General features: G+C 36.0%; 1 protein-coding gene across 7 annotated transcripts in view; it reads right to left on the reverse strand.

Moving 5' to 3' along the window:
- The window catches only part of LOC114057774 (disks large homolog 2), a 496,327-nt gene that overhangs the window by 186,231 nt on the left and 288,938 nt on the right, over positions 1 to 21,158 (reverse strand). For all 7 annotated transcript variants that reach the window (XM_027884448.1, XM_027884447.1, XM_027884445.1 and 4 more), the window contains one exon: positions 16,155 to 16,257. In XM_027884448.1, coding sequence (XP_027740249.1) covers positions 16,155 to 16,257 — 103 coding nt within the window. The remainder of the gene's footprint in view (positions 1 to 16,154; positions 16,258 to 21,158) is intronic.

The raw sequence follows: 21,158 nt of genomic DNA on the forward strand, positions 1-21,158 counted from the left end.
ATGAATTGCAGTCTTGATATAAAAATTACATGAAATCCTAGCTTTTTTCAATAAAACTCATCTCCTTATGGAACAATTAATTCTGTTTCCAGACTTTGTTCATTTTTGCCTAGAAAATATACACACTATAATATTGTGTAAGTTAAGGGACTTAGTATCCCAAGTCACATCAAATAAAAAGACTTAGGAGTACTGTATCATCTGAAGTTATAAAAAGTTTTTTAAAAATTGCACACAATTAACTGAATCCATGAACATAATAAAAACCCTTAAAATCATTAATTATTCTTACACTTAATGCAGGATTCCTGTCCCTAAAATACATGGTGCTAACCATAGTGCTCACAACCATTACTTATGCCCAAAGACATGCCTCAGATTAGCTCACTTATGGCAGTGCATACTAAAGCTTGAATAAAAGCCTGGTTGCCCAGCAGATCTCCAAGTACTTCACAAAAGAAAATGGACTGATATGACAATTCTTGGACATGCACAGCTTCCACTGAAGTCACAAAGTGTACCTTAGGATTAAGCCAAAGTCAAAGAGCCTGTTTTTGCACATTACTCACTAAAAGTCCCCCTGGCTTCAACACCCAGGACTCAGCAGGACTGCTTTGGTGAATGGGAAGCGCTGAACAGGCTTCTCATCAAATTTCAAAACAATCTTATTATCATGCTCCATTATCCGTTTGCTACATCACACCTGATTTTACAAACAACACCATATAAAGGACCAAAATGGTCTGCAACACCGTAACAGTAGAATAACCTAGAGAAAAAAGGCAAAACACCCCAAAACCAAAACCTTGATAAGCAATGCAAATGCAAGTGGCAGAGTTAAGAACCACCCACGATGCCTGGTTGTCAATCTTATGCTTTAATCGCGAGGTCAAGAAGCCCTCTTCTGCTGTCATTGTCACAACAGACCATGAACTGAGAGTGAAAATCTGTGGGGAAACAAGGAAAAGATGTGAAAGCATCTCTTCGGGCTTGGAAAAAAACCCTCACAGAACTCTTCTTTATTATAATCACAGTGGAAGAGTGGGAACCAATTTCTTACACACAAAGTTACAAATTCCTGTGACGTACAGAAGAAACTGATCTTTTCTGGTCTAGGGTTGAAAGCCCAGGCCACTTCTGCAATGAAAAGGAGGGGGAAAGAGAGAAGGGGCAGAACTGGGGTGGAGAAGAAAGGGAGAGCCTCAGAAAGCCAGGCTTGTCCCTTCTACCAACAGCTGAGGGACACTGGTCCCTTTTGCAAAGCTGGAGGCAGTTGCCTGCACAGCTCTCCAAGGCTCTGATAAAATAGGCAAAGGGGTTTTGCAGCCCTTGCCCTTTTGCTGCTCCATGCCCACTGCCTGCTCCATGCTCTAAGTCCCCTGGATTCCCTGGCCCAGTGTAAAATTTGTGATTCGTGTTAGCGTTCCATGAAGGCTAACTTTAAAACTGGTTATGTTATTATTTTCTCTGGAAATAGAAATAGAAAACTGAACACTGCATTCTTTCCCATGCAGAGTTTGAAATAAAAACTATTAAACAATCTAAATCCTATTCTCTGTTTGAGTAAATTTACCTACCTTTTTATTTTTTTAACACTACTCACCACATGGTGGTAGCCAGTAATTATTTGGCAGTTTTATAGCTTCCTTTGAGCTTGTATGCTGTTTTGAAGCCATTATATTTTTAATTTCACAGACAGAATTTTAATACATTGTCTACTGCAGCCATAAATCACTTAAATGTGTTAGAAAGCAGATTGCTCAGTAATTGCCATTTTATTTACTGTACTGCTGCAAACAATTTAAATATGACTCAGTTTCCAAACTTAGAAACAACGTAAAGAGACAGGAAAGAACGCAGTACAAGTGCAAACAGCAATCAGCAGTCATTGTTTTTACTTGCATTAGTATTAATGCTTCTTTAAAAAAAAAAAAAAGTGCTAGGACAGTTTTATGAACCACTTGTAACTCAATGGATGCTGTTAAGGTCTCAGTATCAACAGCTTATTTCACCTATTGTTTTCCAGATCTAGAAATACTAAAGGAGACAACATACCCTCCCTTGGATTGGAGAAATATGTTGTACTATTGTTCAATCATTCTTAGTAAAGTGAGAAATATATTGAGACATTTCAAAGGCAAAATATCTCCTAAGCAGAAGACGAGAGACTCCAGGTAAACCTATGTCACAGGGAATCTACCCAAGTGACGATGCAAATACCCTCTAATTTCCTCACAGAAGGTAAAACTCTACTGCAAGAGGCAGAGCAATCATGACAGTGGTAAATAGCGACTTTTCTGTAAATGTTTTTTATCAGTCTCTTACCATAACAGACATCTGAACAGACAGCACAGTATCACATCTGGACCTTTATTCACACAAAAGAGAAATATCAACCATTTGGTTACTGCTTTTGGACCCAGATTCAGACAGGCTAAAGGTTTGCAGTGCCTAGTCTTTTCTATGAAGTGTATTGGCATCGTCAAAAAGAGAACATTAAACATATTATTAAATACAATATTTATATAATATATACAAATATACAATTTATATAGTATATATTATATTTATGTAATAATTTTCATCTCTCTCTATATATATCATATATATAAATATACTGTACTATATAGTATTGGTAGGCACATTGGAAGACACACTGGCTTTAAGCCACCTGAATCTGGGCTTCTGGCATAACATCCCAATGCAGGGAATGTTATATGATTTTCCTGGCAAAAAAGTGTTACCAGCAATTTTCAATTTGAGATGGACTTGGTAACATCAACAAAGCCACTACCTTATTTTACCACTCTTGTTTGCATCAAAGGGAATACAAATAAATATACAAAATATTAATTTTATACTTTTTTTGAACCTTGTGATCAGGCCTATCACCTACAATACTGTTTAACTTATCAGTACCCTCAGATTTTCCCATGCCTCTCTACAACACCTACAGCCTTATTTTGAAACATCACAGAAAGGTAACAGGTGCATGTTTGGAAATGAAATGCAACTTAAAAAGTATGAACTCAACTTGTTACCTGACGGTGTACCCCTTTTTCAGAAGGGCATGTTTGCCGAATTGATTTATCTACCTTACTTCTAATAAAATTATTATATTTCTGGTATGACACTGAAAATATTCTCATTTGGAAAATATGAAATATTGAAAATACGCTGTGCTCCTACACTTCTACTCTGCTCTAAAGCCATGCAATGAGGCATATTATGGGCTTTTATCTAGAGTATATCCTGGGAGAAGTGAGCACAATGCAAGAAGCAGAAAGTGTGGATATGAGATACCTAAACTGTATAACACATAAGATACCACAGAAGCACTTTCAGATGGAAGCGATTTGAACTTTTTCTGAAGTCCCGTGATTTTGAGGTATTTCATTCAACAGATGAAAATTTCCAGAGAAACCAGCTGAATTTGTGAAAAACTCAATTTAGTAAAACTCCTTGAATTTCTGTTATGAAAGGATTCAAACAAGAGACAGATGACCACACTTCTAATTTCCTTGAAAATAGCTTGGAGGTGAAGCCCAGGCTCCAGCCAGGTCTGCCCCTACCCACATTCTGTTAGGACTGTGTTTCTTTAGCTCAGAACTGATGATGTTTCATTCCCAGTAATTAAACTCATCTCATATAGTCACTTGCCAGACTAATGGATGCAATTTTATCTGAAATAAAATATTTATGGGGAATGCACCAATCAGACAGAATATGGCAGTTACTGTGCTTAAGATAGTCAGCATTTTTCTTTACAGCAGTTATTTCCATGATGCTGCAAATGCTTCTCCTCTTCTTGGGTTATTTTATGACAGTCCTAAGTGTATAAAGCTTTTGAGTAATGACATTAATTTATGAATTCTTTATTTGAATGCACATTGACTTCTAACATTGAAACTTACAGTTTCTGTCCAATAATTAACACTTGTATTGCTCTCTTTACTTTCAAGGTACAATTACTGGCTATTCCATAATACACATTTCTGATCCTTAAAGGTGGTTGTGCGTGTTAACAAAACAATCAGAAGAGGGTTATTCAAAATCAAGGACGGAGTTAGTACACACTGACTATCAGAAACTCTGGTGTTCCTGTGGACCTGTTTAGTACACTTTGCTTTTGAATTTTTGTAACCACAAACTGCATGTTACATTTTTGCTGAATCCAGTCCAAGAATTATAAGAACATAACTCTCTTCTGGTACTAAATATTGACATAGGCTTAGAAACAACTAAAAAGGGTTAAAATCATGGAATGGTTTGGTTTGGAAAGGACCTTAAAGATCATCTAGCCCCAACATCCCTGCCATGGGCAGAGACACTTTCCACTATCCCAGGTTGCTCTAAGATTCATCGAACCTGGCTTTGAACACTTCCACAACCTCTCTGGGTTCCAGTGCTTCACCACGCTCCGAGTATAGATTTTTGCCCTGTCATCTAATCTACACCTTTTTCAGTTTAAAAAGCAATTAACAACTCGTCATAAAGAAGATACTTACCTGACACTGAGCTGTCTTCATTTATAAAGGGGCTGAATTTCTAAGATAGATGCAAATTTCAGAGCACTTTGCAGAGGTGAAGGGCATATAATTGCAGAGAAAAAAATAATGCAGGTATATTACCCTTGAGACACCAGCTGGACTACCTATGTCTTACCCTCCAAGCCATGTTGGCAGATCATTTTGATTCAGACATAGCTCTGATAAGTTATATCAGAGGTTGCTCAAACGATTAAGGAGGTGGGGATGTCCACAAAAGATTTTGGACAAATAGTCACATACACATGTAACACAATGGGAGGTTTAGAAGGGCAACCCTGAGAAGTATAGACACACACACACACACACTAAAAAATCCTCTTACAACTACCACTAAAGTGCCTAGTTGTACAACAAACTTCCAGCACTCCACAAATGAAATGACAGAAGAGCCAGAGTATCAGGTTTTTCAGCTCTCTCCCCTGTCCTCATTTCATATCAGTCCTTATTGCCACATACCTGTCTCTGCAAGTCAGGGGATAGTCAGCAAAATATGATTAAACTGAATTTTATGATAAGTGATCAGTCACATAAATCAGGATATTTCTGTTTCAGAGCTTAATTTTGAGCACCTGGCTTAGAAAAAAATGTCTATAATATAGCTGAAACCATCTTCAATCCTGAAACCAGAGGATAAAATTACTTCTGTTCAAGATACCAGAGATTCTAAAAGAATATGAATTCTCAGATTAAAATGTATGGAAATTTTAACTTTGTTAAAATGAAGTAACATCTTTAAACATTTCTTCACATGAACTGTGGTTAATATTTAATTAAAAAAATTCCATTTACTTCAGCTTTCACTTAGTTCTCCAATTTATCTATTATACAATAACTCATAGAAGTGACAGAGGATAAAATCAAAGACACATTGTAACTTTAGTGCATTTTTCTATCATGTAAAGGTTCTCTTACTCAAAATTAGCACCAAAAATAGGGTTTTTTTAAAACTGACATGACATATGGCATTCTTTCAATGATTCTGCAATTAATTAAGTATTTTTAATGAGTCTGTAGTGAAATATTGAGATTGATAACGAAGTCTAAATCTGATTCTTACTTCTTTTGTCAACTGTCATCTTAGCCATGAAAAGGCAAGTAATGTAAGAATGACTTAGATCAGGATAATGGAAATAGGGGAATTTATTGTAGAAGTAGCTCAGTAGTAAAGACTTTCTCAGGCATTGAATTGACTTGCTGAAAAAGAGTTTTATCTCAGGAACAGCTTGGTGTGCGATCTGATGCTGTTTAACTTCTTACTTATCCTTCATATGCACCTACAATCTGAGAATGTGTGGCATATGACAGCTGTGACGAAACCTCTTGCAGGGACCCCATGCAGCTCTTACAGTCTGATCCCCAGTTTCCAGTGGCTGCATGCATATGTGTGTATGTGAGCATGCATACAAGCCTACTCAATAGTATTTCTGTTCTTAATAATGCCATGGTCACCTATCCATTAAGTGCACCTCAAATCAATATGTTTACTTTCACTCAAGATCCCTCATATTATTACTCTCAACAGGCAGACATTGGAGTCAAGAAGGCACATGGAGCGGGGCAATTATTCACTGTTGTAAGTGATATCCTTAAAAAAGCTGTGCATGCAAGTACACCTCTTAGGAACACCCATGTAGCTCTTCCCTCTACCTGTTTGTTTCTCTCTGTTAAAACAGTGCACACTTTATGTTTCATTTATCACACTCTGCCATCATGCTCACCCATAGGTAATAAATTCAAATCAGCCAACCAATTATCTAGAATTCAAGTTACAGGTAAATAATTATCTTGCAATTTCCTATCTTGCCTTGAAACTCTTAGTTTTGTTATTTTTCTACTGGAATCACAACTTTGTCTGTGATTTTTTCCATTTTTCTCTCCCTGCCTCAAAATAACGACTGCACTATCTTGCCTCAAGAATTACTGCAGACAGAAACTGTTGGCCAGTGATAAACCAAAGGCATAGAGCTCAGTTCTGCCTTCATTAGTGGTTCACCTGTTGAGCTGGGGAAAGACATTTCCTACATGCATATCACTTTCTAGCAGCTCCTTCTCCCAAGGACACCAGGGGAGGTCAATTCACCTTGCCTTAACTTTGTCCACCCAGTCTAAGTTAGTCATTGATGTTCCCTCTATAGCTGGTGAGAAGAGACTCATCAACAAAGGCTGAATGACTTCAGAGAGAACTACATCTCTCAATTGAGAGGCCTTGGGCAAGCAGCTTTAGTCAAAGGCCTTATGTAATGAAAAAAAAATTACTTTTTTCTTTGCATTTGCCTAGCTCTGTAATATAATAAAAGTAAGTCCCTGTATGTGTCAAGAACTATAAACTTTAAAAATATAAATTATAAAGACTATCCCTAACACTCACTGAGAATTTTGTGCTGACAGCAGCCACAGCACTGGGCCAAGAAAATCCCCGTTATGTCGTTGTCTCCTGTGATACTTAGCAATGCTATCATAACAGCTGTCACTTTCTGTCAGACTTGCTGTCTTTCCTCAGCATGACATTTCCAGAAACAGGTGATAATCTCCTCATCCTTTGGGAAACCTTCATCACTTTGTATCATAGAATCAAACAGAGAATCACAGAACAATTTGGATTGGAAAGGACCATCTGGTTCCAACGTCTCTGCCATGGCCAGGGAGACCTTCCACTAGATCAGGCTGCCCAGGGCCCCATCCAACCTTGCCTTGAACACTTCCAGGGATGGTGCCTTCAATAATTCTCTGAGCAACTTGTGCCAGAGCCTCACCACTATCTCCTACAGCTGCTCTTTCTCCCTTGCTGAAGTTTTGCAAGCAAAGAACGTGACACCAGAAATTCTCTCTTCAATTTTTCTTTTTAATTAAACACTGATGCAAATGCACCTTGAACTTAGAGGATAGATTTGAAAGTTAGACTAAATTTTTTTCTTTTCCACAGATTCAAGAGTAGCTCACTAGGAAACACCAGGAGAATATACTAATAATTTCAAACCAAAACATTTTATTTGCTCAGTATTTTTACATAAATTACTGCAGAGAATGGCTAAATTTTAGTATTTATATTCTCTGAGGACATAAGCTGAACACGTGGGGATGGTACATATTATTTTAAGCATATGAACATTAGTAGTATTGACTATATTGTGGAATTTCATCCAGCTAATGAACTACTTTGTATTTTCAGTCATGTCTCTATATAAAGTAATTCACCTGAAGGCAGAGAAAAGCAGGTTTCTACACTCTAATATAATAAAACATGTTAAACTGTTTGGATAAAAAATATTTTTGTGAAGAATCTTCAGCATCTTTAATAGACCAGTCACCCAGGGCCAGTTACTAGTTACCATAACAATCTCTAACACTGAAGTTGTGTAAGACACAATGAAGACTTGGAGACACAATAGTAATAAGATAGGACAGACATACTAAATGTAAGAAAACAAGGAAAAAAAAATATGATGCTGAAGGTAACTGAAAAGCAAAACAAATAATAAACTATGTCTTTACAAAGTGCAAAAGTCAAAAAGAAGGAAAAGAGAACACATTTTAAAATAAATAAACGGAAATAAACATGAGCTTCTCAAGTCAAATGATGTATGAAATGATGTCACTGGGAAAGAATTAAAATAGCAAAAGCATTGGTAAAACTTATTGCTTAAAAAGTAAAAATTGAAAGTAAACACAAAACTTCTTTTTCATGGAATGCATTTTTTTTTTTTTTCACCTGAAAAGCACAATAAGAAATGCTGGTTCTGAAGTGAATTATCCCTGGGCTCCCCTGTGCTCACTCAGCAGTATACCCCCTTTAAAAAGGCCAGGACACAAATCCTTACATGTCTTTGCCATTGAAAGAAAGTCTTGTTTTTTGAAAAACTGTCAGGTAAGTGCAAAACCACAGGGGAAAGGGATTTCATGTTAGTGAACTCTAAAACAAGGAAGAAAAATGGGAAGAAATTGTAGCCCATATATAACAGCTAAATTAGCAGCTGCAAACCTAACAGCTGTTGCAAAGAGAAAATCAACTCCTTATTTGAATTCCCAACAGGACTTATTAATGATTACCTTAACAAAAATGCAAAAAGTGGAAAATACTAAACTTTAATTAATAAACTGTCAAAGAAAAGTAATTCATAATCTCTAGCATGAAGATTTAACAGATACATTTTTCCGTGTGTATATAAATATAACTAAGCACAGAAGACTGCATATGAACAACACCTAAACCTGCACTATAAATGAAACTTCATGAAAGAACTACAAGGAAAAAAACCACAACCACATAACTTCATGTTTTCACATTTAAAATGAAAAGAAAAAAAGATGGGTTTTTAAAAGAAATCACGCGTCCCTGCACAATTCCCTACAGTTGGCTTTGACAACTGTATATTCTTTAATGAAGAAGACTGTTGATTGAAACAAGAGTCAAACATGACTCAATGAAAGAATAAGCACTTAAACTGAAACATTTATGAAAATGGGAAATGAGAAAGCTCTAGAGTCTGTAAGGAAACAGCAAATACAATCTAGCAGACAGGGATGACTACATTAAACACAAATGAATCTGCATAAATTATTAAGAAAATATATCCAAAACTTGTTTCATGCATAGTGACATTTTTTGACATTTGAAAAAAAAAAATTAGAATTCTGCTTTTTATAAAATGCTCAGTGTTGTACGGGTTACATTATGTAATTCTACCGTGATCTTTAAATTTAACAGAGGAATTAAAATGTAACCTTTTGTGTCTTAGAAGAAGCCTATGAAGGCTTGACTTTACAAAAACATTTGTAATCCCTGGTGCTTCTTTAGCTGTGGCATCTGAAGAGCCCCAGAAATATCTGTCCATGCTGGGGCAATGCCCATGAACACAGGCAGAGTCACTTAGGGACTAGAGTTAATCTGCAGAAGAGTGGAAGCCATGGTGAGGACAGCTCAGGCAAACAGAAATGCTGCGATGTGAGAAGATACTCTGAAAGTGGATCAGGGAGACTTTTAAACCATTCTTTTAATTTTAAATATACTTTAGGGCTTTTTATTGAAGTAAAGATAGCATGAAACTTTCAATGAGATAAACTTAGAGACTTTTTTCCAACAATGTAAAAATAAAAGCAGTATATTCTAAATAGTATGCAGCAACTAGGGGCACAAAAGCTACACCTAAGGTAAAGATCTTACGTGGCCACACAAGTGGGTCTTATCTTGGCACTGCTGCATTTGTCCTGAGGGTAGGAAAGTTGTATTTACTAGATGGAAAGAAATGCAGCAAATACCAATCTCAGCAATCTCAACCCTGTATATTAAGTGCTGACATAACTTGGAACACTCAAGGATTAATTTAATTGTCAGGTATTAGCTTTGAACACACAAATATCATTTGGTCCACTACATGAAGTTGTGTATTGCAGTCACACAGCCCTGTTAAACATCCTAATGTACGTAAAAAATTCTGCAAAGGAGAGGAAATCTCTTGCTAAGTGAATTCTGGCATTTTTGTTGAAGCAAAATATGTTAAAATTATAAGAAGGAGAACTAGTTTTGACAGCATCATCTGTCATGCCATCCCTGGTATGGGGATGGTATGACATTCATTCAAAGTAGGTTGTTGGGTGGGGGCTCTGAGCAACCTGATCTAGGAGGTATAGGCCTGGCATTTCATGAGCTGGAGAAAACAATTTACTATTCTGTAGCTCATTAAAAAGCTTTATGGGTGAATAAGCAAACAGTAGAGTTGGAGATGCCACAGTAAAAAGAGGGGTAAAATAAGCAGCTTTTAATACTGCTACTTTAAGGAGTCTTTATCTCCTGCATAGGAGAACTTTGGTGTATTATAAAATATTATCATCTATTATCAGTAAATTAGGATCTGAAAGAAAAAATTCTCTGTTTTGTAATGATGTTTCTTCTCTTGAAGTAAAAAAACTTGTTTAAATACAAGGGGGAAAAAAATATATATATTACCATAATGTTGAGATTCCTTGTTTATATTACTCCATCTTTCTCAGTGCTCCTAATTGAAAAAAATGGACCAAGCTTCTCAACAAAATCTGCTCACCGAACTTCAGCAGGAAAATCTATGAAACATACCTCTAAAGCTTTTTTTGCTTTTATGAATCTTTATAGTGGTGGTATTTTCCACCTGAGGCAAGAAGAGAATTTTTCACCCCACCTAGTCAGTAGGACAGTACACAGTGCAAATATGTATATGGTCCTATTCTTTCTCCTCTCCTTAAGCTGTTGGCCCCTGTTGAAAACTGGATCCTCAGTTGGGCCTTTGGTGAGATCCACCTTGGCCTTTCTAAGATTATGTTATGTTCTTTAAGTCACATGTATGAAACATAACCCCATATCTCGCATTCTTTACAAATTGGATACAGTGGCTTCCAGATGAAAGTCAACTGCTGTAATTCAACTTTATCCAAGTAATTAAGCTACATTGATTTTCAACAGCTGGGGAAAAGGGATCTTATAACATGACTATTCACATTTCAAAGAACAGAAATGTTCCAGACAAAGATGAATAAATACAATTACTTATTCTTTCTATGTATTTTCTATCTACCTAATTCCCACGGCATCTGGAAAGGTTAAATGTCTGAATCAAAAATTTATGTAACTGTTGCACCAAAACAGGAGACAAGTGTTTGTATTTTGAGGTAGGAACAGGGAGTGAAAAGGGGGAAAGAGCTAAAAATTATCTATGACTTCAGAGACCTGCAAAAATGACCCCTGGATTTTTTTCTGATATTTTCAAAAAGAGCAGAACTCATGCACCTGCAGGTCAGACAAATGTGTAAGACAGGGGTATGCTTTCATAAAAGCTAGGGCTGGTTATGAAAGTTTAGTTTGTTTCAATGCATTTTGGAGCCTCTCAGATTCAGGAGCAAAAGAACTAAAGAGCGAATTCAGTACCACAGCTACAGGGAGATGTTTAGGTGCAGCTCTTCAGAAATTTCCTTAGCTAACGCCTGCAAGGACAGGCGCTGCCTGTCACAGTTCTCTCCCTCTCATACTCTTCCTGTATCTAAAATTCAGCTACTCACCTCATGACAGGCAGAGAGCAGAGCCACCAAGCAGCAGCCGTAAAGTAGAAACTCTCTCACTGTATCACCTTTTTAACCCCTTCAGTGTCAGGTGCATTAATCAAACTAATCAATGAATGCTTTTCCTATAGGCAAGCTAGTTAGAGAGCTAGTTAATTGGCCTGCTTGAAAGATTTAAGGCACATGGAAGTTCTTAGCAGTTTAACAGTTTTCCAGGGACTGTTGCGAGGCAGTAGCTGCAGAGTTACTGCAATGCAGCACAGCTCGGCTCAGCTTGCAGACCACTGGCAGAGAACATTTTGCAAAAATCTCACTTTACCCTTTCACGCTGCTGCAGGGGGGAAGGAATGTAAACATCTGAGACTAAAATAAAGCTTTTTAGCAGCTTCAGTATTCTGTCTGTCCCAATCTGAAGCTGTGTCTTTCAGGACAAGTTGTCACTATTTCAACCAAAGTTCACTTTCCTTAAAAAATATATTTTATTTTAACTGACAAAATGTGATTTTTTTTTTTTTCTTAACTCCTTCCATGCTGGGCTATAGTTTACCACTGTTACCATTAAAATCAAAATATGTTCTGAATATAAACCCGGAAGTGCAAAATGTGTTTCTCTGTGTGGTATATATTCCCATTTTAATATCTACTAAATTTTTTAATAGGGCCATACTGTTCCACCCTAAGAGTATTTTCCAGGCTTAAGTTTTTATTTTGCACTGGCTTCATATTTGTACAATGTTTTAAAAGAGATCTGAGAGTTGTTAAGGTGGAAGAAAAGTTAAAATGCTTCCAAGAATATTAAATATTGGAGTGCAAAGTTAAATATAAGCAATAAGTTCCTATTCTAATTCTGTTCTAAGTAGCTTTTGGTCCTCAAATTCTCTTTAATTTAATATCAACCATTTGCAGAAGATCTGAGCTTCGCGTGAATATGAAAGGTTATCTTTCTGAAGCCTGCATGGGCTAGTTAGCGTAGACTGAATACATCCATAAACCTCCATATGAACTACATCCACAATGACTATTAAGAGATCATGATGCTTAACTTTACTTGACCTCCATTTAGACAGTACATGTGTACATAATATACAGTACACAGGTTATTTTCAATTTTTAAAATAAAAGTAATGAATCACTAAAAAAACCCAGAGTTATGGCTGCTGTTCCTAAATACATACTCTTACTGCTGAGCTCTGATTTTAAAATTTTTGTGATTTGTTTTCCTCTTGCTTTTAATAATTTTTCCATAATTTTTTCCTGGAATTTGCATTTCTGTTGAGATTTTCATAATTCTGTTTTCTATTTCTCAGAGAGATGAGAGAAATAAAGGTGGTGAGTGTAAGTGAGGAAAAAAGAGACTGAAGAGCAAAAGAACTGAGGAGTTGTTTCTTCATTTTTTATACTATCCCTTATATTTCCACTCGACTCCTTCACATGAAATCACCGCTTGTATCTTTTATTCTCCCTTTGCCCACAGTATCTGTGCTCTTTTACAGAATTTTCACCAAGATTACTTTCTTCTGAGGGACAACCACCATGGTTCAGCTGAGCATCATCACTAACCACGGGTCTGAGAGCATTTTAAAAAATGTGATGCTACTCTGTCTTATCTGAGCTCATCTCTGCCTGCGTGTATTACAGACAGGATGAGAAAACGAAGTGTCATAATACTGAGGACAAAATCTATTTGATGGCAAGCACTAGTTTTTTTTTTTGCAGGAGTTACCGTTCTCATGAGATTTGGTGCAAAGTCTCTACATATAGATGTGAGGGGAGTTCATACGAGGCTTAGATGAACTTCTGTTAGAAACAGGAGAGGGTCATTCAAACTTTGAAAGTTGTTTCTACAGTATTCACCTAATTTTCTTCCCACAGCATAGCATTATATTAGTTTTTGGAGAAATTGCCAAGACAAATGTGCTGTAAACTTTTCTTTACCGCATAAATACTAAATTATTGGAGCATACGTTTTTTCTACTCACAATTTTAATTACTAAACATCAGCTGGCTTGTAGTATAGACTGGTACTTTTATCATCATCGCTCAATACTTGAAATATCAATAGCTAAAGGTTTCATTGAAAGCTTTTGTTTGCAACATCACCTAAAGCCTGGAAATAATCTGTAAAAGATTAAAAAACATACTGGTAATATTTGTAGTGGCTGTTCTTGGATCTCCCCAAAAAACCCGAAGCTGTAGTAACAGCAGCTCAGAATTTCCAGTGTGAAAATGGAAGAATCAACTTACAGGCCTACTTTGCTTATGTACTTTATAAATTTTAGAATTGTTTTAAAGTGGGAAACCTCTGCAGGAAGCAGAGCTGTACAGTTTAAAGACTCTATTTTATGTCAGTGTTCCAACATATGTGAAAATAGGAGATACAGTAAATACAAAATCAGGTATAAATTTGAAAGAAAGGACAAAAAGAGTTCTGCAATACCTTTAGAATAAAAGAGGTATTTATCCTTTCATGGAGTGTTTGCCTTTTGCTGTGATCTATAAATCCCTAAATAATTCTCTGTGAAAGGTTACTTAAATAATTGCTTCAAAATTGTTTTATCTTTTTTTTGCTCTTAGGGATTTTTCCATAAAGAAAAATAATTTCACATCTGATTTACACAGTTTGCATTAACCAGCACCTCAGATTAAATTTAAATACTTCAGCAGTAGGATAACACATGCTGGACAATTGGTGAGTATACTGTCACTACCTTTAAAGATTCCATCATTTACTATAAATAGGCCAACTTTTGGGCCCTGTTCTTCACAAGCTTCACTCTCTTTGGTGTGTTTTGAGCTATTTAGCTGAAACAGAAAACTGGCTTTGCTTCACTAACAAGAAGTCATGTAGTCAGGACTAGTCTGCCCTCAACAGGGTTTTTGGTGAATGGAGCAATGTCAGAGGAAAAATGGAATAAATATGCAATATAATACTCGATGGATTTCATCAGCATCATTTGAATTGCATGTTCACCAAAACTGAACCTGACACAGTATAAAGCTTCTAAAATGTAGGGGAAAAGTATGTCTACCAAAAGTTCAATTAAAATGGGAAGAAGCTGTCAAACACTGTACTTTTTTGTGTATTAACAATGGCATAGAACAACTGTGAAATGCCAGTGATTGCTACAAGTGCTCAGACACCATGGTGATAATTGCAGTATAAAATCACCAGACAGCAAACAAGACTGCCGGAACTAATAGGAACATGGTTTCATTCTGAATCCAGTGTGGATAGCTATCTGTAATGGAATTGCTTTTCAATACTTTTTCTTTGAAATAACTCTGATTATCACTTAAGCATTTTCATGTTAATATGTTCCATTTATTTAAATAAAGATAGACAATTTAAATTTTGTTTGCTCTCATCTGTGCATTTCTTAGTACAGCCTAATGTATTCTGTTTGGTGACTCAAGTGAAGATAAACTAATAAATGAGTGCTTGATTCCAGATCTGAAGCACAACTGTACATTTGACTAAAATAGCAGCTGTTTTTCTCTTTGTGTGCCATCATCAGGATCCAGAGAAACAAAAGAAAATATTATATTGGATAAATTCTGGCAGTACTAATTCATTTTCCCTGAAAGAAACCTGACTGGCTGAGCATGTTAATAGAGCTATTGTTTCACCTGAGACCTACATGTGTCCTAGGCTGGGCACAATCAGGCAGAATCAACAGCTTGTGTTAACAGGTCATAGCAGGACTTGTGAACTGAGCTAGAATTGTTTACTGAAAACTGATAACACGATGCCAGCAAGTCTTCACAGATACCTGTGAATTAATCTGGCAAAACTTCCGAAGTAGCAACGACTGCAGAGGAAAATCATCTTTAGTTCCTATCAGAAAGTAATCATCTCACAAATTCCTTGAGAATCGCAGATAGTGATTTGAGTCATTGCTCATGGACAGCAAGAAGAAGTTCTGCCCTTTAATTCTGAACTCCAAATCAATCAGTGATGACTTCTTCCCACTGAAACTAGCTTAACCTCTAGAAAGCTAAATATTAGACAGCAAAATTTGGATAAGGTACATCCCACCTTAAATAACTGACATTTTGCTGAATTTCCCATTGATGCTTTTATTTAGAAAGTTGTCATTTTCCCTACTATGTACTTGTTATCCAGATGTAATTTCCCTGAAGGTACAAGGAAACTGTCATCCAAAAGTAATAGTGAGAAGCTCTATACATTCTGCAGGAAGCATTTATCTTTTCCTTTAAACAGTCAGATTAGAATTTCTGTTCTTTCTTAAACTATCTTTTGCACTACCTGTCTCCAGGAGGAGAAGATAAAATGAGCACTACCAAGAATATAATGATTAACTAAATGTTGATTATTGTCTTATTATATGCACATTTAAAGACAGCTCTTATAGTTGCATAAAATACTTCTAAAAGGCAAATCTGTGACAAAAATAAGTCTATTTCCTTTGGACAGAACTGTCACTTTAATTTTCATTCCAGATGACTGCTGACCATAGCTGGGAAACTCGCTATCTACAACAGCCTCATCCTGTTAAATGAGTGGCTTCAAAGCATTTCTCTTTTACCATATGTCTTTAAGTCTGTTATTTTACTTACCCTCCGGCTGGTATTGTGCTATGATTGTTACCGTCTGCCCAGCTCCTTTGAGCGCAGCTGCAGCCTGCTCGTGGGTAGCACCTCGAAGATCAATACCGTTCACCTATGGATGGAAGAAAAACAACAACAGGTCTGAGTAGTTCAGCATTAGACAGAAAGAAGTGGGGTTTTTCTGTAAATATCTGCCAGATGTAAAGGCAAGATAGCCCAGATGCAACAGTAAAAGTACAAAATCACAAATGTTGAGAGGATATTACCTATGACAGCCCATGAAGATATGCACTAGTACCATACACAGCATAGCTTGACTATGCTTATCCTATTTTTGGGATTTTCCTGCTCTACTGAGTTAATATTATTTGTTATCTCTTCATCAATCAATATCATTTAATATACAAGTTCAAAAGATAAATTTTCCCTGGTGCTTGAAGGGCACTGTAGAATACTACAAGCAAAGAAACTGCTCCTTCAGCCCAACTCTGCAAGCCCAGTCAGCAGCATCAGGAAAAACTGGAGAAACATAGAGCTTGTCTAACAAAATCTGCTGGTTGGAGAACTTTCACAGCAAAAAAGCCATCTACTATTTTCTGTTAATGCAAACACTCCTACTATTGCGTAGAAATATCCCCATATCTTGCACATGACAGCAATGGAGTTTTTATCAGACACAGCTTCTCCAAAACTGCCTGTTCAACATTCACAGATCTTTCCATAGGGTTCCATTTTCCTAAAAATTTTTTGCTGCGTAAGCAATGGAAGTGGAAAAAAGTAGAACAAAGTAGGTGATACACCCGTAAAACTCAGGGGTAGTTTCAGAACTCTGATCTGTATTTGTGATGTTACATGTTTTGTCAGCAGTATCCCAAGGAAAGATAGAATTCATATACAGAATTATTAACTGCTCCAATAACTTGAATCTTGCTTTCCAGTGGGAGTGTTATTGTCTAGCTATGCTGAAGTGTGTGAGATTTCCTTTATTTATTTGTTTATTTATTTATTTATGTATTTATCTGTCCATCCTCTCACTTCTACAGGTTTCCGGTTCATAATATTTTAGCAAAGAACAGGAAACTTTTGACATATAACAACCTCAGCAGGACAGAAATCCATTTCTGTTTGTTCAAAAAAAGAAAAAAAGGGCAAGGAAGGAAAGAGAACCATGCCATAGATTTAACAGGTAAACGTGTCAAAACACAAGATCCAAATTATCAGCTACAGCAACTATTTGTGTTTATCAACTACTGTCACAAGATGGCTAAGCCCATATTGAAAACATGGTGTTTATTTTATTTAAATTTTAACAACTCCTCATGGCTTAGAAAAATAAATTTGATTCCATAGAACTTTACAAATAACAGCTATGAAGTCTGTGATGAATATATTAATTTTGATCCATAACATTTAGAAACTGCTCAGTCTTATTTTGCTTCTTTTTTCAAATTTTAGAGAATGTGATGTTTTGGGAATACAATTATTATTTACCATCAAATCATAAGAGTCTTAGAGTAGTTTGGGTTCTTTAAAGGTCCTCTGCGATGAGCAGGGACATCTTCAACTAGATCATGCTGCTCACATCCCCAACCAATCTGACCTTGAATGTTTCCAGGCATGGGGGATCCACCACTACTCTGGGTAACCTGTGCCAGTGTCTCACCACCCTCTTGACCAAAAGTTTCCTGCATATTTGCATGACAAAATCTAGTCCTTACTAGTATGTGAACAATGTTTAGACCATTACTCTTAGAAAAACTGATTCGTGATAGCAATAGTATTAAGCCCAATCGATACCACAGTTTCTGACCCAGAAGACTACATGATACTGTGGAACTGTTGACTGTACTCAGAAATTCTGAGCATAAGGCAAATATAATATAATAAACATCATAATTTTTCTATACAAGAGAGTCCTCAGTTGTCCCATCTCCATGTTTGAAAGCAATGGCTGTTATAAATGGCTGGTGAAAAAAAAAAAAAAAGAAAAGAAAAAAAAAGAAAGAGACAAACGTTCAAATACTTTCATTAAAGTTGTACATATAAACCCCTGGGAAAAACTAACCGAAATTCAGCCTAGGAATGTAGCCCCTTAGAGGGCAATAATTAAGTGAATTCTAAAAGAACAAAGATGACAATCAGAACTTTCATAGTCATAAAAATCTATTTTTATGCACAACAGTGAAAACACCTAAAGAGGAAGATTATGTCAATTATAACTTAGTTTGCAACCTCTGTGGAGAAGACCAGCCTCCTGAAAGAAACACAGTTTAGGTTACTGCTCTAGAAAAAGAGGTGCTGTGCCCTACTTTTTCTCAGTGATGGTGCCATGACACTTGATACTGCATTGCATTGGGCAGAGATGTACCAGCACTACAATTACTCACTTACTCAGCACTATATTCCCAGTTTTGTGGAAGTCTGAACAGAATCTTTAAATTTAGGAAGCACAGTGCCTATATCATGCCATAAAGGAAACATCAGGCTTGATTCTGTGTCTCTGAAGAAGATAATTTTGAAGCCACCTTTCCTTTAATAGAGAGCTTAGTTTTTATCTATGTGCTTTTCCTTTTCATAACTGGAGTAGGAGAGTGTCCCAAGAAAGAAGAAAAGCTTAAAGAACATTGCCGAATTCCTGAGCCCCTGAGTTTGGGAGATGTATATAGATGATGTCACCCAGCCAACGTTAGAAGGTTCCAAGAAAAAAAAAAAGATTAATTTTGTTTAGGCTTAAGCTTGAAGACTATAATCTTCACAACACAAACCTTTCTTAGGCAATGTAGGGAAACATTGTGGTCTGTAAGATTTGTGTTAATAGCAAAGAAGCTTTAAAAATCATTAATATATCTCAATAATCTCTCTATAGACAAAAGGTGAGGATGTATTAAAGAATAAGGAAATCACATGCTCATTCTCCTCCTCGGAGAAACAAAAGCTCTATGCATATGTGAGCTAATAAGTAAAATCCTAATAATGCATCAAGACTATAAATATAAGACAGGAATTTCACTGAAGTTGTCGCACAAACATTTTTCACTTTTCCACAGAACAGCAAGAAGCCCCTGAAATAGCAGCTGTCTACTTTCTGCCCTTTGCAACCTTGTTCTAGAAGAAATGACTGCCTAAGGTGCAATCACAACACACTGTAGTGAATGAATTTGTCTGAAATTAATTTCACTTTTCTGTTAGGACATAGTCAGGGATGGACACTTTAGGAGGACTTACAGATCTGACTGGCTGAAATCAAAAAAGCAGGCAAGAAATGTCAGAGAGAAAAAATAACACATAAGTTCTATCTTTTTCAAGTTTTATCTAGATGATAACCAAATTAGACAAACCAGGTTAAGTAATGTCGAACAGGTAAATGACTTGACTACATTAGGTTGTCAAAACAGTGATCTCTCTCTTGAAGATGTAGAGCTAAAGAAAAAAATCAAACAGTGATTGCCAATTAGGTATGTAGAAGTCTGTTTGCATGTTATTTTGCTCACCAGCAGTAACAGATTCTTACTGTAGAATAATAGGTGTTAAATTTAGAAATTACTTACAACCTACTCTGACTTTGTAAAGAACAAGAAGAGTGGATGCTAACTTGATTTCTGGTTATCTTTTGCCAATATTTAAAAATTTAAAGGCGTATTCATGTAGCAATATTAAATCTTGATGAAAGGCACCATTAATTTATATGTTTTAGTCAAATTTTTACCATTGGACCAAAATGAACAAGAGTTCTGAAAGAATAAAACAAATTATACTCTGTCTTGGCTCTTCTTCCAAAATAATGTCTTAATATAGTGTCCTTTATTAATGTATGCAGTGACATTTTCCCTGTTGTTATTTTACTGCAAAATGTTAAATCTGATTTCAATTACTGCTTTCAGTTAATTTGAGATTGTTTATATTAAGAATTATCAATAAAAAAAACCCACAGAAAAAGTTGTAAGTGTAGACAGGAGAGTTAGTACATATCAAAGGTGGTTGGGCTTTTTTTGTGTGGTTTTCTGTTTTGTTTTTGTTTGGATTTTTTGTTTGTTTGTTTTTTCTAGTATAACTGGGCTCAGTTCCTTTAAGAAGGATTATAAAATAAGCAAAGTAGCTGTTCTGAGCTTGACTGCACAGCCCTGATGTCCTGGCCCAGAATGAACTTGACTGCACAATTTCTGATGCTTAACTTCAAAATGAATTTGACATAATGGAAATAAGAAGAGCCTGCAGCTTATACAGATGTCTGTCTCTTTTGCATGGTGTGGCAAAAAAGTAGTTCCAAAGCTTACAAACAAAGAGAAGAGCCACAATAAAAGACTGTAGTTGAAAAATACAGTCAAAACTAAACTAAGATGCAACTATAGTTCTCAGTAATTACAGTAATTGCCTTGGCATTCATTGACCCAAAATAAAGCATGACCTACTTCAGTTAATACTGAATCACATCTGAAATGAAAAATAAGATTTACTTTTGCATAGATAAAACTTTTCCAAAATTGGAAAGTTATATTTCTTTTAAAATATTTGAGTAGCCCATATTAGCAAAAATTAGTTTTATCCCAAATGGACTTGCTACAGTCTGGTTGTCTTCCATTGGAATGGGAACATGATTTGTATGTAGGTCAAATAGAGTGTGGCAGAATAATCTGGTTTATTTAGCAACTTCTGTATTTAACCCACCTTATTTTGTGGCTGTGCAGTGATTAAATGAACACTTGGAATGTCTGGAAAAGGAAGGAAAAACATATCCTTTTCCTGGGGAGGAAATACAAAGGATTTCTTTTCATTTATTCTTTTAGCTGTCACTGACATAGGATGATGCTTTTATATAGTAAATTAAATGGTGAAGAAAAGGCATTTTTTTACCATGGAACAAACAATAGAGCAGAGTTTTCAAATTATGTCCAAATTCTTTTATTTGTTGAACTCATAAAATAAGAGCTTTTGGCATTTGAAAAAGCAAACAGAAGTCTTAATAAAGACAAACGTCTACCACCAGAATTCCAACTGTTTGCATTAAGATACAAA

This window comes from Empidonax traillii, unplaced genomic scaffold (assembly GCF_003031625.1).
Source record: "Empidonax traillii isolate 1590-97213 ecotype Southwest subspecies unplaced genomic scaffold, ASM303162v1 scaffold146:size911690, whole genome shotgun sequence".
Lineage (NCBI taxonomy): Eukaryota > Metazoa > Chordata > Aves > Passeriformes > Tyrannidae > Empidonax > Empidonax traillii.